A 15,238-nucleotide genomic window follows, 5' to 3' on the forward strand; every position below is an offset into this window, starting at 1 on the left:
TACTTGCATTTTATAATATAGCAGAAAATACCGATGATTATTCTTTAAAAACAACAACCAGCAAATAAGTTTGCATGTGCAGCTATATATCATGGGGCTTTTTGTTGTACAATTTACTTCATCTTAATATCTTTTTTATATCCCCACCCATACACACATAGTGTGTATGGGGGTACTGTACGAGCTGAAATTTTCGCGTACAGATATTTTCGCAATTTGCTACTTGGAGGACATTTTCGCATGTTGTTAATTTCGTGGTTGGGAGGGTCGAACTGAACTTACTTATTCACGCGTTGTTATTTTTGCGGTTCAAAGGCGATTCGCGAAACCACCACGAAACTTCAGCTCGTACAGTATTGACAATATTGTATACCTGTATGTATAGTATGTGTACGTATATAGGCCTATTGTTTGTTGGTTTATTGTCTTATTATTTTCTGTGATACTGTTGTAATGTGACACAATATGTACTCTGTTCTATAGCGCCTTGAGTATCTTTTTTAGGTAGAAATGAGCACTTTATAAGAGTCTCACTATTATTATTATATATAGGAATCACTCTGAGGGTCGGGCGGCTCGGTCAATCGGTCGGTCGGATCAGTTCGTTGCAAAATTTTGTGCATCGAACTTCTCTCTCATTTTTTGAGCAGTTGACCCAAAATTTGGCATGTGTGACCACTATCAAAGGTAGATGCGCAAGACACTTATTTTGTTAGTATTGTTATAATGCGTTGCCATGGTAACGGCATATTTTCATAAAAACTTGTGGGTCGAACTACTCTCATTTTTTGAGCAAATAACCCCAAATTTGGCATGTGTGACTGCTATCAAAGGAAGATGATAGTACAAACTACTCTCTCATTTTTTGAGCAAGACACCTTTTTCGTTAGTATTGCATAATGCATTGCCATGGCAACAGCAAATTTTAAAGAAATGTTACAAAATGTTGTTCTTTGAGCACTTGGCATGAAATTTGGTATATGTGACCACTGTAGTATGTAGATGTGCAAACTTAATCTTTATCATGCAAGTTTGTTGGAGCAAAAATGGATTGTGCATGGCTGATGTCACCAATTTCCATTGACTCCTGTGTTAAACTCACAATTGATTCAAAGTTTTTGTTCCATTACATGGCTCTGATGTCACAATAAACAAGCATATGCTGTGCACACTCAACAATTACAAGTATGTTTACAAGCGCATACTTTTTTCACTCCTTTTTTGTAAACAACTTCACCGATCAGTTTCACATATATATGTACGTACACGACTGACTGTGACTGTGCAGCTATTGGGGTCGTACTCAGTTGCCTTTCAGGAAAATGGTTGCCATTTCAGTGCTAAATTCAAGAATCTGTGTGGACCACATGCTGTTGATGTCCGAGGTGTTGTATAAAACAAATAGTGTATGGTCTTTATTCGTGCAATTGGAACAAGATTTCGCACTCAGTGAAAGATGAGGCATGCTATTCAACTCAACTTCGCCTTGTTGAATAGAGCACCTCTATCTTTCACTTCGTGCGAAATCTGATGTACCGTCACACTCATGACCATTCACTATTTGTATTGGAGCAAGTCCCAATCTCAATATTGGCTCAATATTGACATGTTTGGTTTTATTTTTGAATCGTATGAGTTGAAGTTTTGATTTCCATGGCCCTTTATTTCATCATTTACAAATACTAGATGTTTACAGACTATACCAATTTGTAATTGGAACTGTAATGTTTGACTTAATTCATCATACTTTACCGCACGATATCTCTGATTATTGTTTTACAATCGAGCATAATTACGATACAAGGTTTAAAGATAATATGAATTATAAATCAACAAAAATCAGATCTGAAACAGGTAAACACGCCTTGTCATATGCAGGCAGTATGATTTGGAGAGGATTCCCACATCATGTAAAAGAGATAAACACCCGTAATGCTTTTCCGATATCATTGCGAAAATATCTGTTATCAATATAGTATAAATGATCCCCTATGAAAATATGTACATATAACAATGTATTCTGTGAATATTGTAAATATGTTATATTATAATCTATATCATTGAAAGGACTGGCCGCGACTAGTCCTTTCAATGATATGTTAATATTATGATCTATATCATTGAAAGGACTGGCCTCGACTAGCCTGCACGCTAATTGCCAGTTCTTTTTTGCCAAACCAAGTGTTTATTTCAAACTATTCATTGTTGTGACTTTGTTGACAATGTTTGTTTGTTTGGTTTGGTAAATAAATTTCATTTCATTTCATTTTCATTTCAAAAATATTATGTAAATTTATGCAGATTTCAAGGGCTTAATTTGCATAAATGTGAAATACATCATTACGTATGGGACATTTATAAAAATTCATATTCACAGGAAAGCAAATAATATTTGATTAATATGTGGATATAAGAAGTTCATCAAATAGTTTAAAGGGACTGTACAGTACTGGTTGAGGTGGGGGATTCATGTTTTGAACATTCCTAAGTGACATAATGAGAACCTCTTATGAGATATGAAAGAGCATGTATTTTTAAGAAGGATTCAACATTTATTTGATGAAAATTGGTTTTCAAATGGCTGAGATATCAAAAAAAGTGATAATAATAAAAGGCGACAGGCCGCGCCTTTTATTAGGATCTCTTTGTTTCACCTTGTTTTTGGATATCTCAGCCATTCCAAAACCGATTTTCATCAAATAAACTTTTGATACCCCTTAGAATTGCATGCTCTTTGACATGTCATAGAGTGGTTTCTGAATATCTTGCAAAACGTTAAATGCTAAATCCTCACCTCGACCAGAACTGTACACACCCTTTAACTTGGTATGAAAATTTAGGGATTATGCAAATAATTATGCAAATTAGCTCATGTCCTTTCATGAGATGTCCCATACATAACAAATTGTGGTCATTTTTGTAAAGATATTTTCTGAAATTACTGGGGTTATTCGAGTGATCTTCTAGGAAGTTCTAATTTGATGTTAAAAGAAGTTAGATACCATAGAAAGAAAAAAAAATAGTAATAGAAATATTTTTATAGGCATTTAAATAATGTTACGTATGGGACAAATGTATTACGTATGGGACATCCTCATACATTGCATGTGAATGCATGTAGCTAGCTGGGAAGGTCTCTCAGTACACAAATGGTCAATAATCCTGCAGAAAGCATCCCAGCTTTGCAGCTACTTTTGAGTTAGACACTTGAAATAATCCATGTACTTGACTGAATGATTTTTAGAAAGGGGGAGGGGAGATGGCAAACACACATTGTAAATCAGCATTAAAGGGATGGTATAGTTTTCGTAGAAATGGAGATTCAGTTTTCAACATTTTAGGAGATGCTAAACCACATACGAATGATTAACTTTAGAGCATACAATTCTAAGAGGAATTCAAAGTTTATTTGATGAAGATCCAGTTTGAAATGGCTGAGATATCCCCAAAACAAAACAAAACAAAACAAAGTAAAACAAAGTGGTCCTAATAAAAAATGGGACCCACCTTTTATTAGGTTCAAGTGAGCTATTGCGATCATTCTTCGTCCGGTGTGCGTCATCCGTCGTCCATCGTCCATCATGCATCGTGTGTCGTGCGTCGTGCGTAAACCCCCCAAATTAAGGAATCTTTAAAAGTCTTCTTCTCTGGAACCAGAAGTGATAGAGCTAAGTTGATACTAGGAGTTAGTACATTGATGACTGTAGTTTCAAGTTCGTTCATGGCAGAATCATGGGTGCCTCCTTTGGGACCCAGGGACGGGGGATGGGGAGGGGTCCTAACAGGGCCTAAATTGTACATTTTTATTTTCTCTTGAAAATACCCCATAACCGATTTTCACCAAACTTGGCAGGTAGCATCCCTAGGTGGAGAGGATCTCAGTTTATTGAAATGAGCACCGTGTCCCATCTGGAGGGCCCCAAGGGCCCCAAAACCTCCCAAAATTAATGAATCTTTAAAAATCTTCTCTAGAATCAGAAGTGATGGAGCTAAGTTAATACTATGAGTTAGTACATTAATGACTTTAGTTTCATGTTTGTTCATAGCAGATCCCGGGGTGCCCCCTTGGGGGCAAGGGGAGGGATGGGTGGGAAGGTCCAAATTGGGGCCTAAATTGTACATTTTCATCTTCTTCTTGAAAACCTCATGATGGATTTTCACCAAACTTGGCAGGTACACATCCCTAGGGGGTTAGGATCTCAGTTTGTTTAAATGGGAACCATGCCCCACCCAGGGGGGCCCCAACCCCTAAAATTAAGGAATCTTTAAAAATCTTCTTCTATAGAACAAGAAGTGATAGAGCTAAAATTAATACGATGAGTTGGGGGGGGGGGGTCCAAATTTGGGCCCTAATTGTACATTTTCATCTTCTACTTGAGAATGCCTGGTCAAATTTTAGTAGAGCTGTGTGTAATTTAGTGACTGCGTGAAAGGTGAACTTGCGATACTCAGGTGAGCGCAAGACCCCGGGTCCCTTGTTAATAAAGAGCTTTCCCTAATTTTATCGCAAAGAGATCAAAGCCTTAATTTAAGTTGAAGAGATTGAATTTTCTTAAAGTCTCAGATATCATGTAATAAAATTTAAAGTTTCTTAGTTGAAGACATCTTGATTTGTGTGCAACCTGTGCTTTATGTAATTTCATGTGATGTATCAAAATAAATTTTCTCTCTTTTTGCAAATACCGGTACTCCTAAACAAATTGTGCAATATTCAGTGTGAAGATATAGACATTGATGTAAACATTTACATGAGACTGTTGAATTTGCCATGCTTTGTGTACACATCTTTTATTTTTTCTTGCAGATCAATGCTGACATCAGATCCAATATCAGGAGGTATCAGCAGGATGTCCAGCTACTTGACCAAAAGCTGAAGAAGGCCTCAAACTCATACCACTTGTATCCTTTGCTCAAGTGCCCTGAAACACTTTTTTTTTTTTTTTTTTGAGGGGGGGGGGGGGGGCAAAATCTCTATATGGGGGCACATTTATGTGACGATGTGAGATCCTCGGCAAGGGAGCGAAGTGACCGAGCGGGGGGAGGGTGTGGAAGGGGGGTACCCCCCACCTCCCACCGTAGGGACCTTTTGTAAAAAAAGAGTACAAAAGTCGCATTTATAGAGCATTTAAAAGAAAATTTCTAAGGAATGAAACATTGTGAAAAAAATCAGTGCGAAGGACTATGATTATTACATCCGTGGGGGTACATTAATGTGAAGGTTTGAGATCCTCGGTGAGGGAGTGAAGCGACCGAGCGGCAAGGTAGGGACTTTTTTTAAAAATAGAGTATAAAAGTCGCATTTATAGAGCATTTAAAAGCAAATTTCTAGGGAATTAACATATTGAAAAAAATCAGTTGGAAGGATTATGATAATAACATGTGGAGGGTACATTATGTGACGATGTGAGATCTTCGGCGAGGGAGCGAAGCGACCGAGCGGGGGAGGGTGTGGGAGGTACAGACCTTTTATAAAACAGAGTACAAAAGTCGCGTTTATAGAGCATTTAAAAGCAAATTTCTAAGAAATTAAACATATGTAGTGAAAAAAATCAGTGCGAAGGACTATGATTATTACATCCGGGGGTACATTATGTGACGATGTGGAGTTAATTATGGAGTTGGCGTTCCATGACAGAGATCCGGGTTCGATTCCCAGTGGAGACTAACTTTTCAACTCTTGCACTTTTCCGAAAAGGAGGAACAGTGGGAAGAATAGTGATGTCAAGGCTACTCACCGTTTTCTCCTTCCTTTCTCATATCTCGCATATATATCTTCACTTTCATTAAATATGTTTAAGACCCTGCTGAAGACACATTGAATGAGATCAGTATATTAAAGTTTAAATTAACACATTTTAGTGTTGTTGTATATAATACATCTGTATGTCATTATGTTATAATTTTTTTGTAATAAGCATGCTAATTTTAGTATTTGGTTGTTAATATATATATATGATTGTTATTGAGACCAATTGTTTGATATTTGATATCATGAAATGCTCTTTAGTTTATGTAAATGTGGGAAAGAAATTATTGTAGTTTTAATAATGTAAGATTATGTATGTTACGGTGTAATTGATGATCATGGTATGCACTTAAAAAGTTTGTATTAAGTGCAGTAAAAATGTAAATTATCATTATTGTTAATAACAATAGCAAAATAATAGATTGCCTAAAGACAAGGTTGTATGTTCAAAGGTTAATAAGAATATCATCTGGCAATAATTTCTGTACTGAAAGTCAAGTAATATTTTATTAGGTGTTATGGATGGACACAAATAAGGAACTATGTTATTTCCTTTTTACAGAACAGGCTAAAGGCTAATCCTTGCCGAGTGATCATAATAAGGGAACTTCATCAAAATGTATTAAAATGAAGGTTGATATACGTAATGACATGCTAAATCAAGCTGTAGATCAGATTAAACCCTAATTTAAATAGGAGTTTTCTCAAGACACCATGATTGTGGTTTTGCTGAGATGTAAACAACTGAGCTCTTGAGGTAAGTCACCATGCACTGTAATATTAGAATGTTGTTAAGAACTTACTTTCCTTGATCAAGAACTGCCATTTTTCAGAACTCAGAGAGAAGCAGAGAGACGACGGGCATTGGTTGAAAACCTGTATGCTAAGGAGAAAACAATGAATGAATCATTTAGGAAAGACATCATGTATACAGCACCAGAAAGGTAAGACTTATAGTTGGGGGCCTAAGGGCTCAAAATGGGTTGTTTGGTTCAGATTCTTCCAAAAGCACCAAATTTGGCTCATAGGTCCCTTGTACCATACTCTTTCAATTTTTGATGGGCGCCAAGACTAAAAACCCTTGGGGCCGCCATATTGGTGGAATCCAATATGGCCGCCATCCGGGTTAAAGGTCAACTGCAGTTACGAATTGAATAGGTTGATTAATGTTATGAATCCCATGTGGAAGATTTTACGGGGTTAATGAATGTGATTCTAAATATCATTTCTGCAATTCAAGGTCACTACTACCTCTCAAGGTCACTTTCAAGGTCAAATAAGGGTCAAATCAGGCATTTTGTGCATTTTTCGAAATGGCGTCTGTGAGCATTCAACTGCAATTCACTGGTACCCCTATTTTGTCCCATTTGTCATCTCTTCCATACTCCTTCAATGGTCAATTAGGGCCAAGAACGGTTCAATCCTCCTACATATCAATGATTATGACAAATAAATGAAAAAATTATATTTAAGATATATACATATATATATTGAAATTTTGAGCACAGAAAATGGGCTTCCATCGGTTTCGTTTTCTTTTCTCATTTTCTTTGCTCAAAGTTTTCACTATTTATCAATTGTTTCTGGTCAGTTTTTCCTTTCTTTGCTTATATATATATGCTTAAATACGGCCGCCATCCTATTCCAAGGTGCCGAATCAGGGTGCAATGGCAAAGAGGGTAATAAACACGCCTAATCTTATTTTGTCTTCGTTTTTCCTTCTGACGAGATAGCTGGATAGCCCGTATGCAACTAGCTGGTCAGTTGTATGTACTTGGGGTGGACCACTTTACCGGTTTATGCACCTTGAGTTTTCCGATAACGGAATGCCGATTCGGGATCTTTTCATGTGTATGGGTTTGTGGTTCTTTCACACAAGGGACTTCCACTTTTTATATCCAAGTGATGAGGTGCAAAGTGTTGTGCCTCTACTAGAGGGGACGGTATGACAACACACACCATTGCTCAGCTAGACTTGAGATAAGTGGGATTCGAACCCGCGCCGGAACACAAGTCTTTAGAACGCAAGCCATACGCTACTGACTGAGCCACCTCGTCACCTTTCATGGTCAATTATATAACTTTCCAGCTGGCAAGCGATATGATTCTCCTCCTGCTGAAATTGGTGTATGCCTGCTCTCCCTTGCTTCCGGGGAATCGAGCTCCTCAATCCAGGTCAGACCAGTATTTTAGGGGCAGTTAACTAAATTCGATCATTAAAGTCCTTTAGTGGCAGTATCGTATCAGAGTATAGGTGAAGACAATTCAGCTGAAGGTTTTTTCTTATCTTTTTTATTCTCTTTTTATCAAACGAAACCGTTTCTTTACTGAAAGTGCAAATGACTAGGGAAACTGAACACCTATTGATGTTGTATGGGATACTGATCCTGAAGAAAATAATCTTAACATTTTTGTGCAGCAACACTGTGTTGTCCTCTGACAAGAGATGGTGATGGCACCACTCAAGTCTCAAATTATGATTGGAAGAGCGTAGCGGCTTCCTGAAAATTAAGATTAAAAAATAAAGAATTGCCCTCATTTATCAGCGCACAGATATCCAAGAATAAATGGGACGGACAACTCATCCTGAGCACCTGATTCGAGACGGAAATATCCAACAGGAATTGTGATCTCACAACCCTTCAGCTTTCCAACAGCTTAGATGTGATCTACGCAAAGATATCCTTACAAAGGATGACATAATGTTTTCTGAAAGCATTTTCTGAAAACAGTATACAATCGCACGGATGAGCATAACATCACATTTTCGGTAGTGTGCTTTTTTTAATCCCTTTGATCTGAGGGAGTTACGGGTGGGTCGTGGTATTGAAAAGATAAAGGCCTTTTCAGCTCTTTCCTGTACAGCATACCTCTCTTCCAGAGCCCAACATCAGGCACTGACAGGGTGCGACATTACTTCAGACTTGCTTTGATGTGGCATGCAAAATGCCTAAGTAGTATGGGTCAGCAAACCAGAGCTCACTGACACATTAACTACTTTAATAACCGTGCTCATGTCCAGCAAGGACTGATGAGCAACAAGGTTTATGGGGCAGCCTGCATCAATGAGGGTAGGCATCATCTCGTCATAACGTGGGAGCAGATCATCAGAAACCACCCTATCTGATGTGATACCTGACTTCAGGGAGTGGAGTTGGAGGAAAGATGGCACAGGTACATGGCAATTACTAGTACTATCAGCCACTCTCCGCAATGCTTCAGTACCAAATTTCATTCTTTTGCACCACAACTGTTTCAAGGCATGCATTGGGAAGTGGAAAACATGGAAATGGAAAAAAAAATTAATGAAATGAATGAATGAATGAATGAATGAATGAATGAATGAATGAATGAATGAATGAAGGTGAAAATGCACAATGTAGAGCAGGTGTCAGACGAGCCATGGTCAGTAGTTTGATATTGGTGCAAACTTAAAGTGGGGGGGGGGGGGGAGGGGAGGGGATTTAGGCCTATCTGACGGGAGGAGACATTGTCGCAATGCCAGCGTCTCGAAATTATTTTCGCTGTCACAACTAACACGATTTCCAGGGCAACGTCCAAGACATCTTCAAACAAAGGGACAACTTATTTGCTTGGAAGTCACGGGGATGTTGGCACGGCTTTTGCAGTCGCAGGGACTTATCAGAGACGTCTTTTCTCAGCGACTTCTCCCTTTCGTCGCCATTATGTTATTACGGTCTCCACAAGATGCGGGGACATCTCAAAGATGTTGCAGACAAATTTAGTCCCCACGACATGGCCACAGTGATGGAGACTTCGCAGAGACGTCTCGGAGACAAGCTGGAAGACGGAAATAGTCTCTGCAAAAATCGGAAATGTTCGATTCTCCTGCGAATCCTGGAGATTGGGCTCGTCTCCAGGAGACGTGCGTCGTAGAGATGTTGCGGAGAGTAGAGTTGCAACCTATAGTCTTCAGACCAATGAGATACCAACATATAAAGTCTTGTGATATCATACCAATTTGCGTCCAAGCACTTTGGATAGAATCTTAATAGACCCTGGAAGGTGTACTATAGCATATCTAATCTGTACCCTGTTAATGGTGTCACTGTGGCACCTGTGAAATATGCTTGTTCCCTACATGGCGTCACCAGGACTGTCATGTTCTCTGAACGGCATATTTAGCTGTGGAGGCACACAAATTTCCTATTAGGACTTTAAAATCAAACTTTCTTACACAAGTTTGAAAATAGCAAATTGATGCCAACCTGATGTCCTAAAAACTCTCTTAAACACGACAGATTTTTTTTCTTTTTTTCATCCAGACTAGGAGTGATCTTCATAATTATTATTTCATTGAATTTAAATCTGAATCATGAATATCTATTGTGATTGAGGATCCCTGAACTGCAACAGAGGAAATAAAAACACTTCTCTTTTTAGTGGCAATGTCAAGGACGCTGGTAATATAGAGAGTACCCCCCCCCCCTTATTGATAAACAATTAATGTATTAGGTAGCAATTGGATTTTATTTCTCATATATGTATGTTTTTATTGCATTCCTTGCAGATGAAGATGAAAATAGTAATCCAATAATCAAATCTTGAAAACTCTTTTAAAGGGCATTACCCATAATTCTTACTAGCTCTTTTGGCTGTCATTAAAGCAAATGCAAATATATTGAATTCCGCAAATATGACCAGTCAGTGAGGACATTTCCTCTTAGCGCCTGTAATGTAAAAATAATTAATGGAATGATTGTGACATGAACTATGATATTCCATAGCTTTGGACAGAACCTCACTTAAAAGCTTGTGTAGCCATATTATAACAGACCATAACTGAAATGATGCGGAAAAAATTACCATAAGTAATCATTAAAAATGAAATTGAAGGGTTACCAAGTCTTCAAATTTGATTGTGAAATAAGGATCTGAGTAAGATCCCTTAAACCTAATTACTCTCAGAAAGGGGTTCTTATTATAATTCATGAGTGTATACCTAGTGTTTGAAATCTTAACACGAAAGCAGATATATTGATGTTACTCGTGAGAAAGCCCACTTCTCCCTCTCCCACAGCCCTCAACAACTGCAATTCTATTAGCAGGGCTGGCATTCCTCCTATATTGACTATAGGCAAGCCATTTTCTAAATTACCAATTGTGAATATAATGGTTTGACCCCAAATGACCTTTAGGGAGACCTTATAAGGAAAAGTTGACATCAGACCATAAAAACAACTTCAGAATCGAATTCCTTGACCCATAAAACCTCTAAAGCTGACTTTTTTGTTATGTACTGGCATTTAAACGTAGGTGGCAGCCATATTGGATTTTGCAAATATGCCACCCCGGAGGGCGCCCTTCACAGGAAATACGCCTTTTTTTTCAGCCGTCGACAACTGCAATTCTATTACTAAGGCTGGCATTCCTGGAATATTGACCATGGGCAAGCCATTTTTTCAATAAACTGTTATGAATACAATAGCTTGACTCCTAAATGACCTTAAGGTGACCTTATAAGGAAAAATTGACTTCAGACCATAACAAAAACTTCAGAATCGAATTCCTTGACCCAGAAAACCTCTTAACCTGACTTTTTAAATGATTGTAACCCTTTTATGTTTTCAAATGCAAGTGACCTTTAAACCTATATGGCGGCCATATTGGATTTTGCCAATATGGCCGCCCCAGAGGGCGCCCTTCTTGGTGCCCATCAAAAATCGAAATAGTATGGATTGGGCTACATGTGTGCCAAATTTTGGTGCTTTTGGAAAAATTTGAACCAAAAATCCCTTGCGCCCCCCACTATTAACTTTGTTGGACCTGGGAAATGAAAGGGTTTGTGTTCACCTTGTTGCAAAATCATTGCATGCTCATGAGAAGACTGCTCTTTTAAAATTAGGATTTCTACTCTTTTGTAGTTCCTTTTCAAACAGTTTGCTTCTGACAAATCAGACCATTTAATCTGGTCAGTCTGGACAATTAGCCAAATAAGTGATGATTAGATGAAATTGACAGTAGACCAAATTGGTTTATTAGCAGTATTGGCGATTCTGATAGACAATATGAGAATTAGACCAACTTGTATAAGAAGAAGTGACTATGATAAGCCTGCATCATGTCAACACGTTTCCAATATACCCGTAGTAATACTTCCTCCTGATTTGCAGAGAAAAATGATTGTCAGTAAAGATGCAATTGGTGGTTGCTGAGTGTTATTGCATGCAGCAACCATGGAAGATATGGGTGCATGAGTTGAACCAGTCAAGAGACCAACAAGAGGAGTTTTATGCATTTGATCCGTGAGCTAAAGAGCTATGAAGACTGATGCTTAGTATACTGTAAAAGTGCATATTTTTGCATGAGTAATTTTTTGCGCTTGGCCGGGTAAGATGTATTTCGTGTGTTTTTGATTCCGTGGATCAGGACATTGAACTACCGGTACTGGAACATATGACATGCAAAAACATTTGTGTGCTTTTATTTTTGCGCTAGCGTGTGGTTGCGTGAAATGAGCGAAAATTTCCACTTATACAGTATCACTCCAGCTCCTGCTTTCAACAATACATGTGACTCTTCAATCTACATTATTTCAAAATTCATGGTCAGTTTATCACCATAATAGCAGGTATTACCGGTATTGCTAGAGTGATAAGATAATTACATGTATACAAATGGACACCATTTCCTACTTGGGGGGTCCCTAGGGACAATGCTCCAGAGGGAAGGAAAGAGAGACAAAGCCCCCAAATTAAGAAATCCTTACAAAACTTTTTCTGTATAACCAACAGGGATTTGAGCTAATGTAGTGCTTCAGTCTGTATTGGTGACTGTAGTTTCAAGGTTGTTTATGGCAGATCTGTGGGGGATCAAATTTGGGCCCAAGTTTCACATTTTCATCTTCTGTTTGGAAGTTTTATACATTGTAAGATTTTCACCAAACTTGTCTGGTATTATTGCTAAAGTATATAATGTCTATATGTACAAATGGGCACCATTTCCCACTTTATGCCCCCAGGGGGCAAATGAAAACATTACACGCATCTGCTCCTTTTAGGCAATGTTGAATCTTGTTTAACATGGGAAGTGAACATCAAAAATAGTGCTCTTTGATGAAATGACTAATTTTGTAAAGTATGTGTGTTTTATGTAAAGTCATGTTTTTGTACAAGTTTTTGGGCGGAATTTGAGACTTATTAAATGTTTTTCGTACAATGATACTAGATTTGATATTCTATGAGAAGAAAGAGTTGCACAATTGACGTTAAGATGTCCATGTTTTCAGCCTTTCTAAGGAGAGTTAGCGGTATCAAATATCCTGATTTTGGGCACTTAATGTATTATCAAAGGCTCGCCAAATTTTACTGGAGTGTGGCGTCAATTTTCTTCTGGCAGTTTCTAAAACAAGATGATTTCAGCTCGAGTTGATGCTACAATGGCACCTATTCCTTGAGAGGAAAAGGTTGCACTTTTAGGATCCTGTCAGGTATAATTTTCTTAAAAATTCAGGTTTGTTTAGATATTGTAGCGCTGGGTTTGAATGTCCTCTGCACCAAGTGTGTCCTTTTTGAAGTCCCTTATAACGCCTGTGCGTGCACTGCACTGTATAGTTGCATTCTGTCGCCGAGTGACAAGTCTTGCCGATTACAGATTCCTCGCGAGGGAATGGGACTGAGGGGAGCTCATAAAGTTGGAGAGCTTGTGTATTTATAACTTCTGTACGAATGTGGTAGATGTACAAATGACATAATACACATTGTGTCATGTTGATTTTGAAAATGTTCAGTGAAGAGTTCCTACCAATTAAAGGGACGGTATAGTATCGGTTGAGGTGAGGATTCAGCTTTTAATGTTTTATGATTATATATTTAGAAACCACTCTATGAAATGTCGAAGAGTCTTTGATGAAAATCGATTTGTAGTGACTGAGATATCCAAAAACAAGGTAAAACAAAGAGATCCTATTAAAAGTAGTGGCCTGTCACGTTTTAGTAGGATCCATAGAGCTGTATTATATGTACTAGAGTGCGGACTCGTCATACGCGCGCACGTTAAGGCTCTGTGTTCGCATGGAGTATGATCCGCCATTACTAAGAGTGGCAAAACTTCAGTACAGTGCGAATCGCTTGTGTACCAGGTATTAACAATGTACCGTTGCGTTGACAACCGGGGTTGACAACGCCGGATTTGCTCCTTTGCAAGACGTACACGCGATGAAAATCAACGATTTGAGTGATAATTTGATAATCTCATTCACAAAACCACGCATTATGCAATATAATTGCTATTTTTAATGTAAATTAAAGCTAAATAGTTATCTCCTCAGTAGTGTATCAATTTTCATACGCTGAGCGCTGATTGTTCATCGCGGACATCCAAGTGCAGCTACGCAGCTAATTAGCTCTGATTGATCGAGTGGTGAACGCGACTTGGAGATAATTTGTATCCCCGGGGGCGGGAATCAGTGGCAGAGCTAGGATTTTTCCAGTAGGGGGCACTGGGGGCCTCGCAATTTTGTAGGGGGGACCCTGAACTGCTACTGTGATTATTTTTCTATTCAGCATTTTTTTTTTTTTTTCAGGGGGTGGGGGTGGGAGGCACATGGTGGCATACAATTTTTTTTTTTTTTTTTTTTTGGGGGGGGGGGGGGGCAGGTCCCCCATACCTACAGCCCTGGGGACACTGCCAGTACAAGTCCTGTATAAACAATGCGTGTAAAAGGGGTTGTTTTTCACGGACGGGCGATGTACGCGCGTATAGTGAAAAGGGTAGCAAAATCGCTGAAATCAGAGGAAAAGGCCATACTTTTACAGAAGTAGCAAGGCTACCGGTACTTGAAAAAAAGGTAGCTTCAGAGTGAATTTGGTGTATTCTGAGATCAAAGGATCATTACTTGTACACAAACACACACACACACACACATACCTAACAAACATAAATACACACACATACACATCCATAACAAACACAAATACACACACACACACACACACACACACACTTACTGAAAGCCCCCACCTCAACCTTAATTAGGAATACAATAATTTGAATGGGACATAGTGAATATGCCTGCACACACAAAGACACACACACACACACACAAAGTCCTGAACATATCACACAAATGAATACATGTACTACAGAGCATATATTCTATGCATTTAATCTTGTCATGGGATATTAATTCTCAAATTATTCGACATACATCATGAATGGCTGTTAGAAAATCTGTAATACAAAATACAGAATTATTTAATGCCCAAATACGCACTGGCAATATCGTCTGCATGCACAATTTTGGCAGATGCAGTGCGCGTGCATAATGCACTTGCCACTCTCACTTGCCACTCTTAGTAATGGCGGCGAGCTCTCCATGCGATCACAGCGATTTAAATGAGTATGCCCTCTAGCGATATGTAAATACAGCTCTATGATAGGATCACATTTTTGGATATCTCAGCCATTTTCATCAGATAAACTGTGAATTCCTTTAAGAATTACATGTTCTCTTGTATGTACTATAAAAAG

The 15,238-nt window shown here is 38.5% G+C and overlaps 1 protein-coding gene across 1 annotated transcript in view; it reads left to right on the forward strand.

The window, feature by feature from the left end:
- LOC139712266 (syntaxin-8-like) overlaps window positions 1-15,238 on the forward strand; it is a 104,421-nt gene that overhangs the window by 7,185 nt on the left and 81,998 nt on the right. Inside the window, exons 3-4 of the mRNA XM_071624107.1 lie at window positions 4,805-4,899; window positions 6,580-6,690. Coding sequence (XP_071480208.1) covers window positions 4,805-4,899; window positions 6,580-6,690 — 206 coding nt within the window. The remainder of the gene's footprint in view (window positions 1-4,804; window positions 4,900-6,579; window positions 6,691-15,238) is intronic.

The sequence above is a fragment of the Diadema antillarum genome, unplaced genomic scaffold (assembly GCF_040938485.1).
Source record: "Diadema antillarum isolate AM-2024a unplaced genomic scaffold, OU_Dant_1.0 seq00001781_RagTag, whole genome shotgun sequence".
NCBI classification, from domain to species: domain Eukaryota; kingdom Metazoa; phylum Echinodermata; class Echinoidea; order Diadematoida; family Diadematidae; genus Diadema; species Diadema antillarum.